The 13,985-nt window shown below is 44.3% G+C and overlaps 1 protein-coding gene across 5 annotated transcripts in view; it reads left to right on the top strand.

The window, feature by feature from the left end:
- LOC110487104 (rho GTPase-activating protein 44) overlaps positions 1–13,985 on the top strand; it is a 97,922-nt gene that overhangs the window by 47,404 nt on the left and 36,533 nt on the right. For all 5 annotated transcript variants that reach the window (XM_036973786.1, XM_036973788.1, XM_036973785.1 and 2 more), the window contains exons 2-5: positions 9,932–9,971; positions 10,104–10,226; positions 10,580–10,656; positions 11,099–11,210. In XM_036973786.1, the coding sequence (XP_036829681.1) occupies positions 9,932–9,971; positions 10,104–10,226; positions 10,580–10,656; positions 11,099–11,210 (352 nt within the window). The remainder of the gene's footprint in view (positions 1–9,931; positions 9,972–10,103; positions 10,227–10,579; positions 10,657–11,098; positions 11,211–13,985) is intronic.

Here is a 13,985-nt window from a genome sequence, read left to right as displayed (position 1 = left end):
CTAAATTAACTGTTTGTTGGCATGTTGTGCTTTATCATGTCATTCTGAACATGATGAACAAGCCGTTTCTTCAGTAAATGTGCTCTCAGTGTAAGAGCTCCTCTCATCCGACATGCATCTGTGAAAAAAAAAAGGGCCATTTTATTCATCATTAAACGTCAGGGAGTTCCAACCCGAACGTCCTCAGAGATCAGTCCTACTTCCTGGTCATCATGTTTCATAGCACCCTAGTGGTGGGTGCTGTTCTAAGCTGATGGGTCATTCAGTGTTCTGGCTCACTGCTCTCATCTGACTGATGCACTACCCTTCAGTCATGGGGTCTATCTCAATACTCTAGAAGGGGCTTCCTCTTCTCGTCTCCTTTCCCCCATGTACTCTGATGAGCTGAACGTGGACAGAAGAGTCTTTTAGTAGGCTGTGTAATAGGCAGCCATCCTTCATATTGCTTAGACACATCCTGTGTTTTCAGATCAGTAGAACCCTCAGTGGAAAAGGTTCTACCTGGAACCAAAAGGGTTCTACCTGGAACCAAAAGGGTTCTACCTGGAACCAAAAGGGTTCTACCTGGAACCTAAAGGGTTCTACCTGGAACCAAAAGGGTTCTACCTGGAACCAAAAGGGTTCTACCTGGAACCAAAAGGGTTATAACTGGAACCAAAAGGGTTATAACTGGAACCAAAAGGGTTATAACTGGAACCAAAAGGGTTATAACTGAAACCTAAAGGGTTCTAACTGGAACCAAAATGGTTATAACTGGAACCTAAAGGGTTATAACTGGAACCAAAAGGGTTATAACTGGAACCAAAAGGGTTATAACTGAAACCTAAAGGGTTCTAACTGGAACCAAAAGGGTTCTAACTGGAACCAAAAGGGTTATATCTGGAACCTAAAGGGTTCTAACTGGAACCAAAAGGGTTCTACCTGGAACCAAAAGGGTTATAACTGGAACCTAAAGAGTTATAACTGGAACCTAAAGGGTTCTAACTGGAACCAAAAGGGTTATAACTGGAACCTAAAGGGTTATAACTGGAACCTAAAGAGTTATAACTGGAACCTAAAGGGTTCTAACTGGAACCAAAAGGGTTATAACTGGAACCTAAAGGGTTATAACTGGAACCTAAAGGGTTCTAACTGGAACCAAAAGGGTTATAACTGGAACCTAAAAGGTTATAACTGGAACCAAAAGGGTTATAACTGGAACCAAAAGGGTTATAACTGGAACCAAAAGGGTTATAACTGGAACCTAAAGGGTTATTACTGGAACCTAAAGGGTTCTACCTGGAACCAAAAGGGTTATAACTGGAACCAAAAGGGTTCTAACTGGAACCTAAAGGGTTATAACTGGAACCTAAAGGGTTATAACTGGAACCTAAAGGATTATAACTGGAACCAAAAGGGTTATAACTGGAACCAAAAGGGTTATAACTGGAACCAAAAGGGTTATAACTGGAACCAAAAGGGTCTAATCAGCAGGGTGTCTAATCAGCAGGGTTCTAATTAGCAGGGTTCTAATCAGCAGGGTCTAATCAGCAGGGTCTAATCAGCAGGGTGTCTAATCAGCAGGGTCTAATCAGCAGGGGTCTAATCAGCAGAGGTCTAATCAACAGGGTGTCTAATCAGCAGGGTCCAATCAGCAGGGTTCTAATCAGCAGGGGTCTAATCAGCAGGGGTCTAATCAGCAGGGTCCAATCAGCAGGGTTCTAATCAGCAGAGGTCTAATCAGCAGTAGTCTAATCAGCAGGGGTCTAATCAGCAGGGTTCTAATCAGCAGGGGTCTAATCAGCAGGGTGTCTAATCAGCAGTGTCTAATCAGCAGGGGTCTAATCAGCAGGGTCTAATCAGCAGGGGTCTAATCAGCAGTGGTCTAATCAGCAGGGTCTAACCAGCAGTTGTCTAATCATCAGGGTTCTAATCAGCAGGGTTCTAATTAGCAGGGTTCTAATCAGCAGTTGTCTAATCAGCAGGGGTCTAATCAGCAGGGTTCTAATCAGCAGTTGTCTAATCAGCAGGGGTCTAATCAGCAGGGTTCTAATCAGCAGTTGTCTAATCAGCAGGGTTCTAATCAGCAGTTGTCTAATCAGCAGGGTTCTAATCAGCAGTTGTCTAATCAGCAGGGTCTAATCAGCAGGGTTCTAATCAGCAGGGTTCTAATCAGCAGTTGTCTAATTAGCAGGGTTCTAATCACCAGGGTTCTAATTAGCAGGGTTCTAATAAGCAATTGTCTAATTAGCAGGGTTCTAATCAGCAGTTGTCTAATCAGCAGGGTTCTAATCAGCAGGGTTCTAATCAGCAGGGGTCTAATCAGCAGTTGTCTAATCAGCAGGGTTCTAATCAGCAGGGTTCTAATCAGCAGGGTTCTAATTAGCAGGGTTCTATTCAGCAGTTGTCTAATCAGCAGTTGTCTAATCAGCAGGGTTCTAATCAGCAGTGATCATTGAGATTGACATTGACATCATTGATATCAGTAGACTGTATTCACTGCTCTGTTCGTCCGTCCTGTTTGTTTCTCTGCTGCAATTGGACTTGAAGCATCTGCTGTTGGCAGCTTGGAAAATTAGTTCATTATTTATTTATTATTATTTAGTTTATTTATTGACTTGAAGCATGAGGCAGATCCATGGCCTGAGGGGATGCCCCCCCCCCCCCCCCACACACACACACACACCATCCAAACACTTGCCTTCTGAGATTAGAGACCTAGATTGTGTTCAGTAGGAAACACTATAACTACATTAGTTAACGGGGAAAAAAGTACGTGGTTCAAATCTTCTTTGACAACTTCAGGTAGTATCTCCCCGACAGGACACGACGCTGATCGCTGAAATATGGAAACCTTTGTCCTCTATCCTGCTCAGCCTAGTCAACAATACCCTTTCAGTTTGATACGGATACACACAAAGAAATAAGTCATTCAAAACAGCTGGCCTTGCTTCCATTAAACTGGATCGAACTGCTCAGTTTTTCATTAGAGTTGGATGGGTTCACTCTTACCACTCCAATACTCTAAGACACATGCGCCCCAGAGAGCTATGGAGCTCTTATAGACATATATAGCTCCCTGAATAGCTCTTATAGACATATATAGCTCCCTGTATAGCTCTTATAGACATATATAGCTCTCTGAATAGCTCTTATAGACATAAATAGCTCCCTGAATAGCTCTTATAGACATATATAGCTCCCTGTATAGCTCTTATACACTTATATATCTCCCTGTATAGCTCTTATAGACAGACATACAGTGCCTTGCGAAAGTATTCGGCCCCCTTGCACTTTGCGACCTTTTGCCACATTTCAGGCTTCAAACATAAAGATATAAAACTGTGTTTTTTGTGAAGAATCAACAACAAGTGGGACACAATCATGAAGTGGAACAACATTTATTGGATATTTCAAACTTTTTTAACAAATCAAAAACTGAAAAATTGGGCGTGCAAAATTATTCAGCCCCTTTACTTTCAGTGCAGCAAACTCTCTCCAGAAGTTCAGTGAGGATCTCTGAATGATCCAATATTGACCTAAATGACTAATGATGATAAATACAATCCACCTGTGTGTAATCAAGTCTCCGTATAAATGCACCTGCACTGTGATAGTCTCAGAGGTCCGTTAAAAGCGCAGAGAGCATCATGAAGAACAAGGAACACACCAGGCAGGTCCGAGATACTGTTGTGAAGAACTTTGAAGCCGGATTTGGATACAAAAAGATTTCCCAAGCTTTAAACATCCCAAGGAGCACTGTGCAAGCGATAATATTGAAATGGAAGGAGTATCAGACCACTGCAAATCTACCAAGACCTGGCCGTCCCTCTAAACTTTCAGCTCATACAAGGAGAAGACTGATCAGAGATGCAGCCAAGAGGCCCATGATCACTCTGGATGAACTGCAGAGATCTACAGCTGAGGTGGGAGACTCTGTCCATAGGACAACAATCAGTCGTATATTGCACAAATCTGGCCTTTATGGAAGAGTGGCAAGAAGAAAGCCATTTCTTAAAGATATCCATAAAAAGTGTTGTTTAAAGTTTGCCACAAGCCACCTGGGAGACACACCAAACATGTGGAAGAAGGTGCTCTGGTCAGATGAAACCAAAATTGAACTTTTTGGCAACAATGCAAAACGTTATGTTTGGCGTAAAAGCAACACAGCTGAACACACCATCCCCACTGTCAAACATGGTGGTGGCAGCATCATGGTTTGGGCCTGCTTTTCTTCAGCAGGGACAGGGAAGATGGTTAAAATTGATGGGAAGATGGATGGAGCCAAATACAGGACCATTCTGGAAGAAAACCTGATGGAGTCTGCAAAAGACCTGAGACTGGGACGGAGATTTGTCTTCCAACAAGACAATGATCCAAAACATAAAGCAAAATCTACAATGGAATGGTTCAAAAATAAACATATCCAGGTGTTAGAATGGCCAAGTCAAAGTCCAGACCTGAATCCAATCGAGAATCTGTGGAAAGAACTGAAAACTGCTGTTCACAAATGCTCTCCATCCAACCTCACTGTGCTCGAGCTGTTTTGCAAGGAGGAATGGGAAAACATTTCAGTCTCTCGATGTGCAAAACTGATAGAGACATACCCCAAGCGACTTACAACTGTAATCGCAGCAAAAGGTGGCGCTACAAAGTATTAACTTAAGGGGGCTGAATAATTTTGCACGCCCAATTTTTCAGTTTTTGATTTGTTAAAAAAGTTTGAAATATCCAATAAATGTCGTTCCACTTCATGATTGTGTCCCACTTGTTGTTGATTCTTCACAAAAAAATACAGTTTTATATCTTTATGTTTGAAGCCTGAAATGTGGCAAAAGGTCGCAAAGTTCAAGGGGGCCGAATACTTTTGCAAGGCACTGTATATCTCTTCATATGGCTCTTATTACCAGGTTTTTAGAAATGTTTGGAAATGTACAGTCGTGGCCAACAGTTTTGAGAATGACACAAATATAAATTTTCACAAAGTCTGCTGCCTCAGTTTGTATGATGGTAATTTGCAGAATGTTATGAAGAGTGATCAGATGAATTGCAATTAATTGCAAAGTCCCTCTTTGCCATGCAAGTTAACTGAATCCCCAAAAAACATTTCCACTACATTTCAGCCCTGCCACAAAAGGACCAGCTGACATCATATCAGTGATTCTCTCGTTAACACAGGTGTGAGTGTTGACGAGGCCAAGGCTGGAGATCACTCTGTCATGCTGATTGAGTTCGAATAACAGACTGGAAGCTTCAAAAGGAGAGTGGTGCTTGGAATCATTGTTCTTCCTCTGTCAATCATGGTTACCTGCAAGGAAACACGTGCCATCATCATTGCTTTGCACAAAAAGGGCTTCATAGGCAAGGATATTGCTGCCAGTAAGATTGCACCTAAATTAACCATTTATCGGATCATCAAGAACTTCAAAGAGAGCGGTTCAATTGTTGTGAAGAAGACTTCAGGGAGCCCAAGAAAGTCCAGCAAGCACCAGGACCATCTCCTAAAGTTGATTCAGCTGCGGGATCGGGGCACCACCAGTACAGAGCTTGCTCAGGAATGGCAGCAGGCAGGTGTGAGTGCATCTGCACGCACAATGAGGTGAAGACTTTTGGAGGATGACCTGGTGTCAAGAAGGGCAGCAAAGAAGCCATTTCTCTCCAGGAAAAACATCAGGGACAGACTGATATTCTGCAAAAGGTACAGGGATTGGACTGCTGAGGACTGGGGTAAAGTCATTTTCTCTGATGAATCCCCTTTCTGATTGTTTGGGGCATCCGGAAAAAAGCTTGTCCGGAGAAGACAAGGTGAGTGCTACCATCAGTCCTGTGTCATGTCAACAGTAAAGCATCCTGAGACCATTCATGTGTGGGGTTGCTTCTCAGCCAAGGGAGTGAGCTCACTCACAATTTTGCCTAAGAACACAGCCATGAATAAAGAATGGTACCAACACATCCTCCCGAGAGCAACTTCTCCCAACCATCCAGGAACAGTTTGGTGACGAACAAGGCCTTTTCCAGCATGATGGAGCACCTTGCCATAAGGCAAAGGTGATAACTAAGTGGCTCGGGGGAACAAAACATTTATATTTTGGGTCCATGGTCAGGAAACTCCCCAGATCTTAATCCCATTGAGAACCTGTGGTCAATCCTCAAGAGGCAGGTGGACAAACAAAAACCCACAAATTCTGACAAACTCCAAATGGGTTGCCATCAGTCAGGATGTGGCCCAGAAGTTAATTGACAGCATGCCAGGGCTAATTGCAGAGGTCTTGAAAAACAAGGGTCAACACTGCAAATATTGACTCTGCATCAACTTCATGTAATTGTCAATAAAAGCCTTTGACACTCTTGAAATGCTTGTAATTATACTTCAGTATTCCATAGTAACATCTGACAAAAATATCTAAAGACACTGAAGCAGCAAACTTTGTGAAAATTAATATTTGTGTCATTCTCAAAACTTTTGGCCACGACTGTATATATAAAAAACTGAAATATTACATTTGCATAAGTATTCATACCCTTTACTCAGTACTTTGTTGAAACACCTTTGGCAGCGATTACAGCCTCGAGTCTTCTTGGATATGACACTACAAGCCTGGCAAGCCTGTATTTGAGGTCCTGAGCGCTCTGGAGACGGTTTTCATCAAGGATCTCTCTGATCATCTTTCCCTCAATCCTAACTAGTCTCCCAGTCCCTGCCTCTGAAAAACATCCCCACAGCATGATGCTGCCACCACCATGCATCACCGTAGAAATGGTGCCAGGTTTCCTCCAGACGTGATGCTTGGCATTCAGGCCGAAGAGTTCAATCTTGCTTTCATCAGACCAGAGAATCTTGTTTTTCATGGTCTGAGAGTCTTTAGGTATCTTTTGGCAAACACCAAGCGGGCTGTCATGTGGCTTTTACTGAGGAGTGCCTTCTGTCTGGCCACAGAGGAACATGGGAGAACACAGTGGCCACTTCAATGTTACAGATATTTTGTTGGTAACCCTCCCCAGATCTGTTCCTCGACACAATCCTGTCTCGGTGCTCTACAGACAGTTCCTTCAACCTCATGGCTTGGTTTTTTTCTCTGACATGTACTTTCAACTGTGGAACCTTATATAGACAAATCATGTCCAATCAATTGAATTTACCACAGAGCTCAATTCCAAGTCTCACAGCAAAGGGTCTGAATAGTTACTTTCTTATGTACATTTAGAAAAACACTGTTTTCACTTTGTCAATATGGGGTATTGTGTGTAGATTGATGAGGGAATCATAGTGGACAGAGCATAGTGGTGGCTGCGTCATGTTATGGATATGCTTGTAATCGTTAAGGACTGGGGAGATTTTTCAGGATAAAAAATACATGTAATGGAACTAAGCACACAATCCTAGAGGAAAACCTGGTTCAGTCTGCTTTCCACCAGACACTGGGAGATGATGTCACCTTTCAGCAGGACAATAACCTAAAACACAAGGCCAAATATACACTGGAGTTGCTTACCAAGAAGACAATGAATGTTCCTGAGTGGCCGAGTTACAGTTTTGACTGAAATGTACTTGAAAATCTATGGCAAAACCTGGAAATGGTTGTCTAGCAATGATCAACAACCAATTTGAAGAGCTTGAAGAATGATGGGTAAATATTGCACAATCCAGGTGTGGAATGCTCTCAGAAACCCAGAAAGACTCACAGCTGTAATCGCTGTCAAAGGTGCTTCTATATGTAAATAACATATTTATACATTTAATTTTCAATAAATTTGCTAAGATTTCTAAAAGCATGTTTTCACTTTGTCATTATGGGGTATTGTGTGTAGATGGGTGAGAGAAAAAAATACATTTAACCCATTTTGAATTGAGGTTGTAACAAAACAAAATGTGGAGTAAGTCAAGGAGTATGAATACTGTCTGAAGGCTCTGTAACTTGATTAAAATAACTACATAAAGTACTGAAGGAGATTCCCCAGAGGCTTGTTGAGTGTGTTCTTGTTAAATCATTCAAACCCACTTCACCCTAACCCAAACTGGTATGTTTTCTCCTTCTATCCTCTCCACCCTAACCCAAACTGGTATGTTTTCTCCTTCTATCCTCTCCACCCTAACCCAATCCTGACTGGTATGTTTTCTCCTTCTATCCTCTCCACCCTAACCCAATCCTGACTAGTATGTTTTCTCCTTCTATCCTCTCCACCCTAACCCAATCCTGACTGGTATGTTTTCTCCTTCTATCCTCTCCACCCTAACCCAATCCTGACTGGTATGTTTTCTCCTTCTATCCTCTCCACCCTAACCCAATCCTGACTGGTATGTTTTCTCCTTATATCCTCTCCACCCTAACCCAATCCTGACTGGTATGTTTTCTCCTTCTATCCTCTCCACCCTAACCCAATCCTGACTGGAATGTTTTCTCCTTCTATCCTCTCCACCCTAACCCAATCCTGACTGGTATGTTTTCTCCTTCTACTCTCTCCACCCTAACCCAATCCTGACTGGTATGTTTTCTCCTTCTATCCTCTCCACCCTAACCCAATCCTGACTGGTATGTTTTCTCCTTCTATCCTCTCCACCCTAACCCAATCCTGACTGGTATGTTTTCTCCTTCTATCCTCTCCACCCTAACCCAATCCTGACTGGTATGTTTTCTCCTTCTATCCTCTCCACCCTAACCCAATCCTGACTGGTATGTTTTCTCCTTCTATCCTCTCCACCCTAACCCAATCCTGACTGGTATGTTTTCTCCTTCTACTCTCTCCACCCTAACCCAAACTGGTATGTTTTCTCCTTCTATCCTCTCCACCCTAACCCAATCCTGACTGGTATGTTTTCTCCTTCTATCCTCTCCACCCTAACCCAATCCTGACTGGTATGTTTTCTCCTTCTACTCTCTCCACCCTAACCCAATCCTGACTGGTATGTTTTCTCCTTCTATCCTCTCCACCCTAACCCAATCCTGACTGGTATGTTTTCTCCTTCTATCCTCTCCACCCTAACCCAATCCTGACTGGTATGTTTTCTCCTTCTATCCTCTCCACCCTAACCCAATCCTGACTGGTATGTTTTCTCCTTCTATCCTCTCCACCCTAACCCAATCCTGACTGGTATGTTTTCTCCTTCTATCCTCTCCACCCTAACCCAATCCTGACTGGTATGTTTTCTCCTTCTATCCTCTCCACCCTAACCCAATCCTGACTGGTATGTTTTCTCCTTCTATCCTCTCCACCCTAACCCAATCCTGACTGGTATGTTTTCTCCTTCTATCCTCTCCACCCTAACCCAATCCTGACTGGTATGTTTTCTCCTTCTATCCTCTCCACCCTAACCCAATCCCAACTGGTATGTTTTCTCCTTCTATCCTCTCCACCCTAACCCAATCCTGACTGGAATGTTTTCTCCTTCTATCCTCTCCACCCTAACCCAATCCTGACTGGTATGTTTTCTCCTTCTACTCTCTCCACCCTAACCCAATCCTGACTGGTATGTTTTTTCCTTCTATCCTCTCCACCCTAACCCAATCCTGACTGGTATGTTTTCTCCTTCTATCCTCTCCACCCTAACCCAATCCTGACTGGTATGTTTTCTCCTTCTCTCTCCACCCTAACCCAATCCTGACTGGTATGTTTTCTCCTTCTATCCTCTCCACCCTAACCCAATCCTGACTGGTATGTTTTCTCCTTCTATCCTCTCCACCCTAACCCAATCCTGACTGGTATGTTTTCTCCTTCTATCCTCTCCACCCTAACCCAATCCTGACTGGTATGTTTTCTCCTTCTATCCTCTCCACCCTAACCCAATCCTGACTGGTATGTTTTCTCCTTCTACTCTCTCCACCCTAACCCAATCCTGACTGGTATGTTTTCTCCTTCTACTCTCTCCACCCTAACCCAATCCTGACTGGTATGTTTTCTCCTTATATCCTCTCCACCCTAACCCAATCCTGACTGGTATGTTTTCTCCTTCTAGGGCAGAAAAAACTGAAGTGTTAAGCGACGATCTTCTGCAGGTAAATAAGTGTGTGTGTGTGTGTGTGTGCGTGCATGCCTGCCTGTTTTTGTGTGTGTGCGTGCCTGTGTGTGTGTGATTTCTGACCTTCTTGTTAGCATGGTGTCTGATACGTGTTGCTGTGCTGGTCTAGGTGGAGAAGCGGTTGGATCTGGTCAAACAGGTGACCCACAGCACTCACAAGAAGCTGACCGCCTGCCTGCAGGGCCAGCAAGGGGCTGAAGAGAGAGAGAAGAAATCAGTCAAGTCTCCCTCGGTAAGGACCAATCAGATTATTCTTCATTTAATGTGTCAGTGAGTCCTGTCCTATTCAAATAAACCAGGAATAAATAAAAGTCCATAATATCCCCATTCACAGTGACAGAGGAACATGTTCTGCTACCTTGTGTGGTGATATGATATGGTATGGTGATATGATTTGGTATGGTGATATGATATGGTATGCTGATATGATATGGTATGGTGATATGATATGGTGATATGATATGGTATGGTGATATGGTATGCTGATATGATATGGCATGATGATATGATATGATATGGTGATATGATATGGTATGGTGATATGATATGAAATACCATATGTTAATACTTGCTGTCTTGTATCAGAAAAAGCTTCCACTAACCATCCTGGCACAATGTATGGTAGAAGGAGCTGCTGTGTTGGGGGACGACTCTCTACTAGGGTGAGTCCCTGTATACGCACTCACTCGCTCGCTCGCTCACTCACTCACTCACTCACTCACTCACTCACTCACTCACTCACTCACTCACTCACACTCTCACTCACTCACACTCTCACTCACTCACTCACTCACTCACTCACTCACTCACTCACGCATTCACTCACTCACTCACTCACTCACTCACTCACTCATCTTTTTTATGTTGATTCTACCATAATTCCACTCTGTCCTCTTTGACCTTGTTCTCTATCTGATGCATTCTGATTAGCTGAAGCCGGACCCTAGCCGACGTGATTGGCTATGGCTGCGTCCTATCTGACGTTGTGATTGCTTGTGGCCGGATCCTAGCTGATGTTGTGATTGACTGGGACCTAGCTGACAATGTGATTGGCTGTGTGCAGGGACCCATATGATGTTTTGATTGGCTCTGTTCCCCTAACAGGAAGATGCTGAACCTGTGTGGGGAGACAGAGGAGAAGCTGGCCCAGGAACTGATTCAGTTTGAGTTCCAGATAGAGAAAGATGTGGTGGAGCCTCTCTATGAGCTGGCTGAGGTGAGTCCTACTGTCACTATGATGAGGTGAGTCCTACTGTCACTATGATGAGGTGGGTCCGACTGGCTCTATGATGAGGTTAGTCCTACTGTCACTATGATGAGGTGAGTCCTACTGGCTCTATGATGAGGTGAGTCCTACTGGCTCTATGATGAGGTGAGTCCTACTGTCACTATGATGAGGTGAGTCCTACTGTGACTATGATGAGGTGAGTCCTACTGTCACTATGATGAGGTGAGTCCTACTGTCACAATGATGAGGTGAGTCCTACTGTCACTATGATGAGGTGAGGCCTACTGTCACTATGATGAGGTGAGTCCTACTGTCACTATGATGAGGTGAGTCCTACTGTCTCTATGATGAGGTGAGTCCTACTGTCACTATGATGAGGTGAGTCCTACTGTCACTATGATGAGGTGAGTCCCACTGTCACTATGATGAAGTGAGTCCTACTGTCACTATGATGAGGTGAGTCCTACTGTCCCTATGATGAGGTGAGTCCTACTGTCCCTAATGATGTGGTGAGTCCTACTGTCCCTATGATGAGGTGAGTCCTACTGGCTCTATGCTGAGGTGAGTCCTACTGTCACTATGATGAGGTGAGTCCTACTGTCACTATGATGAGGTGAGTCCTACTGTCACTATGATGAGGTGAGTCCTACTGTCCCTATGATGAGGTGAGTCCTACTGTCCCTAATGATGAGGTGAGTCCTACTGTCCCTATGATGAGGTGAGTCCTACTGGCTCTATGCTGAGGTGAGTCCTACTGTCACTATGATGAGGTGAGTCCTACTGTCACTATGATGAGGTGAGTCCTACTGTCACTATGATGAGGTGAGTCCTACTGTCCCTATGATGAGGTGAGTCCTACTGTCCCTAATGATGAGGTGAGTCCTACTGTCCCTATGATGAGGTGAGTCCTACTGGCTCTATGCTGAGGTGAGTCCTACTGTCACTATGAGGTGAGTCCTACTGGCTCTATGCTGAGGTGAGTCCTACTGGCTCTATGATGAGGTGAGTCCTACTGTCACTATGATGAGGTGAGTCCTACTGTCCCTATGATGAGGTGAGTCCTACTGTCCCTAATGATGAGGTGAGTCCTACTGTCCCTATGATGAGGTGAGTCCTACTGGCTCTATGCTGAGGTGAGTCCTACTGTCACTATGATGAGGTGAGTCCTACTGGCTCTATGCTGAGGTGAGTCCTACTGGCTCTATGCTGAGGTGAGTCCTACTGTCACTATGATGAGGTGAGTCCTACTGGCTCTATGCTGAGGTGAGTCCTACTGGCTCTATGATGAGGTGAGTCCTACTGTCACTATGATGAGTTGAGTCCTACTGTCACTATGATAAGGTGAGTCCTACTGACTCTATGATAAGGTGAGTCCTACTGTCACTATGATGAGGTGAGTCCTACTGTCACTATGATGAGGTGAGTCCTACTGTGACTATGATGAGGTGAGTCCTACTGTCACTATGATGAGGTGAGTCCTACTGTCACAATGATGAGGTGAGTCCTACTGTCACTATGATGAGGTGAGGCCTACTGTCACTATGATGAGGTGAGTCCTACTGTCACTATGATGAGGTGAGTCCTACTGTCTCTATGATGAGGTGAGTCCTACTGTCACTATGATGAGGTGAGTCCTACTGTCACTATGATGAGGTGAGTCCTACTGTCACTATGATGAAGTGAGTCCTACTGTCACTATGATGAGGTGAGTCCTACTGTCCCTATGATGAGGTGAGTCCTACTGTCCCTAATGATGAGGTGAGTCCTACTGTCCCTATGATGAGGTGAGTCCTACTGGCTCTATGCTGAGGTGAGTCCTACTGTCACTATGATGAGGTGAGTCCTACTGTCACTATGATGAGGTGAGTCCTACTGTCACTATGATGAGGTGAGTCCTACTGTCCCTATGATGAGGTGAGTCCTACTGTCCCTAATGATGAGGTGAGTCCTACTGTCCCTATGATGAGGTGAGTCCTACTGGCTCTATGATGAGGTGAGTCCTACTGTCACTATGAGTTGAGTCCTACTGTCACTATGATGAGGTGAGTCCTACTGGCTCTATGATGAGGTGAGTCCTACTGTCACTATGATGAGGTGAGTCCTACTGTCCCTATGATGAGGTGAGTCCTACTGTCCCTAAGGATGAGGTGAGTCCTACTGTCCCTATGATGAGGTGAGTCCTACTGGCTCTATGCTGAGGTGAGTCCTACTGTCACTATGATGAGGTGAGTCATTCTGGCTCTATGCTGAGGTGAGTCCTACTGGCTCTATGCTGAGGTGAGTCCTACTGTCACTATGATGAGGTGAGTCCTACTGGCTCTATGCTGAGGTGAGTCCTACTGTCACTATGAGTTGAGTCCTACTGTCACTATGATGAGGTGAGTCCTACTGACTCTATGATAAGGTGAGTCCTACTGTCACTATGATGAGGTGAGTCCTACTGTCACTATGATGAGGTGAGTCCTACTGTCCCTATGATGAGGTGAGTCCTACTGTCCCTAATGATGAGGTGAGTCCTACTGCCACTATGATGAGGTGAGTCCTACTGTCCCTATGACGAGGTGAGTCCTACTGTCACTATGACGATGTGAGTCCTACTGTCACTATGACGAGGTGAGTCCTACTGTCACTATGACGAGGTGAGTCCTACTGTCCCTATGATGAGGTGAGTCCTACTGTCACTATGATGAGGTGAGTCCTACTGTCACTATGATGAGGTGAGTCCTACTGGCTCTATGATGAGGTGAGTCCTACTGTCACTAT

The sequence above is a fragment of the Oncorhynchus mykiss genome, unplaced genomic scaffold (assembly GCF_013265735.2).
Source record: "Oncorhynchus mykiss isolate Arlee unplaced genomic scaffold, USDA_OmykA_1.1 un_scaffold_317, whole genome shotgun sequence".
NCBI classification, from domain to species: Eukaryota; Metazoa; Chordata; class Actinopteri; order Salmoniformes; family Salmonidae; genus Oncorhynchus; species Oncorhynchus mykiss.
This window is presented reverse-complemented; position numbering and strand designations above follow the sequence as displayed.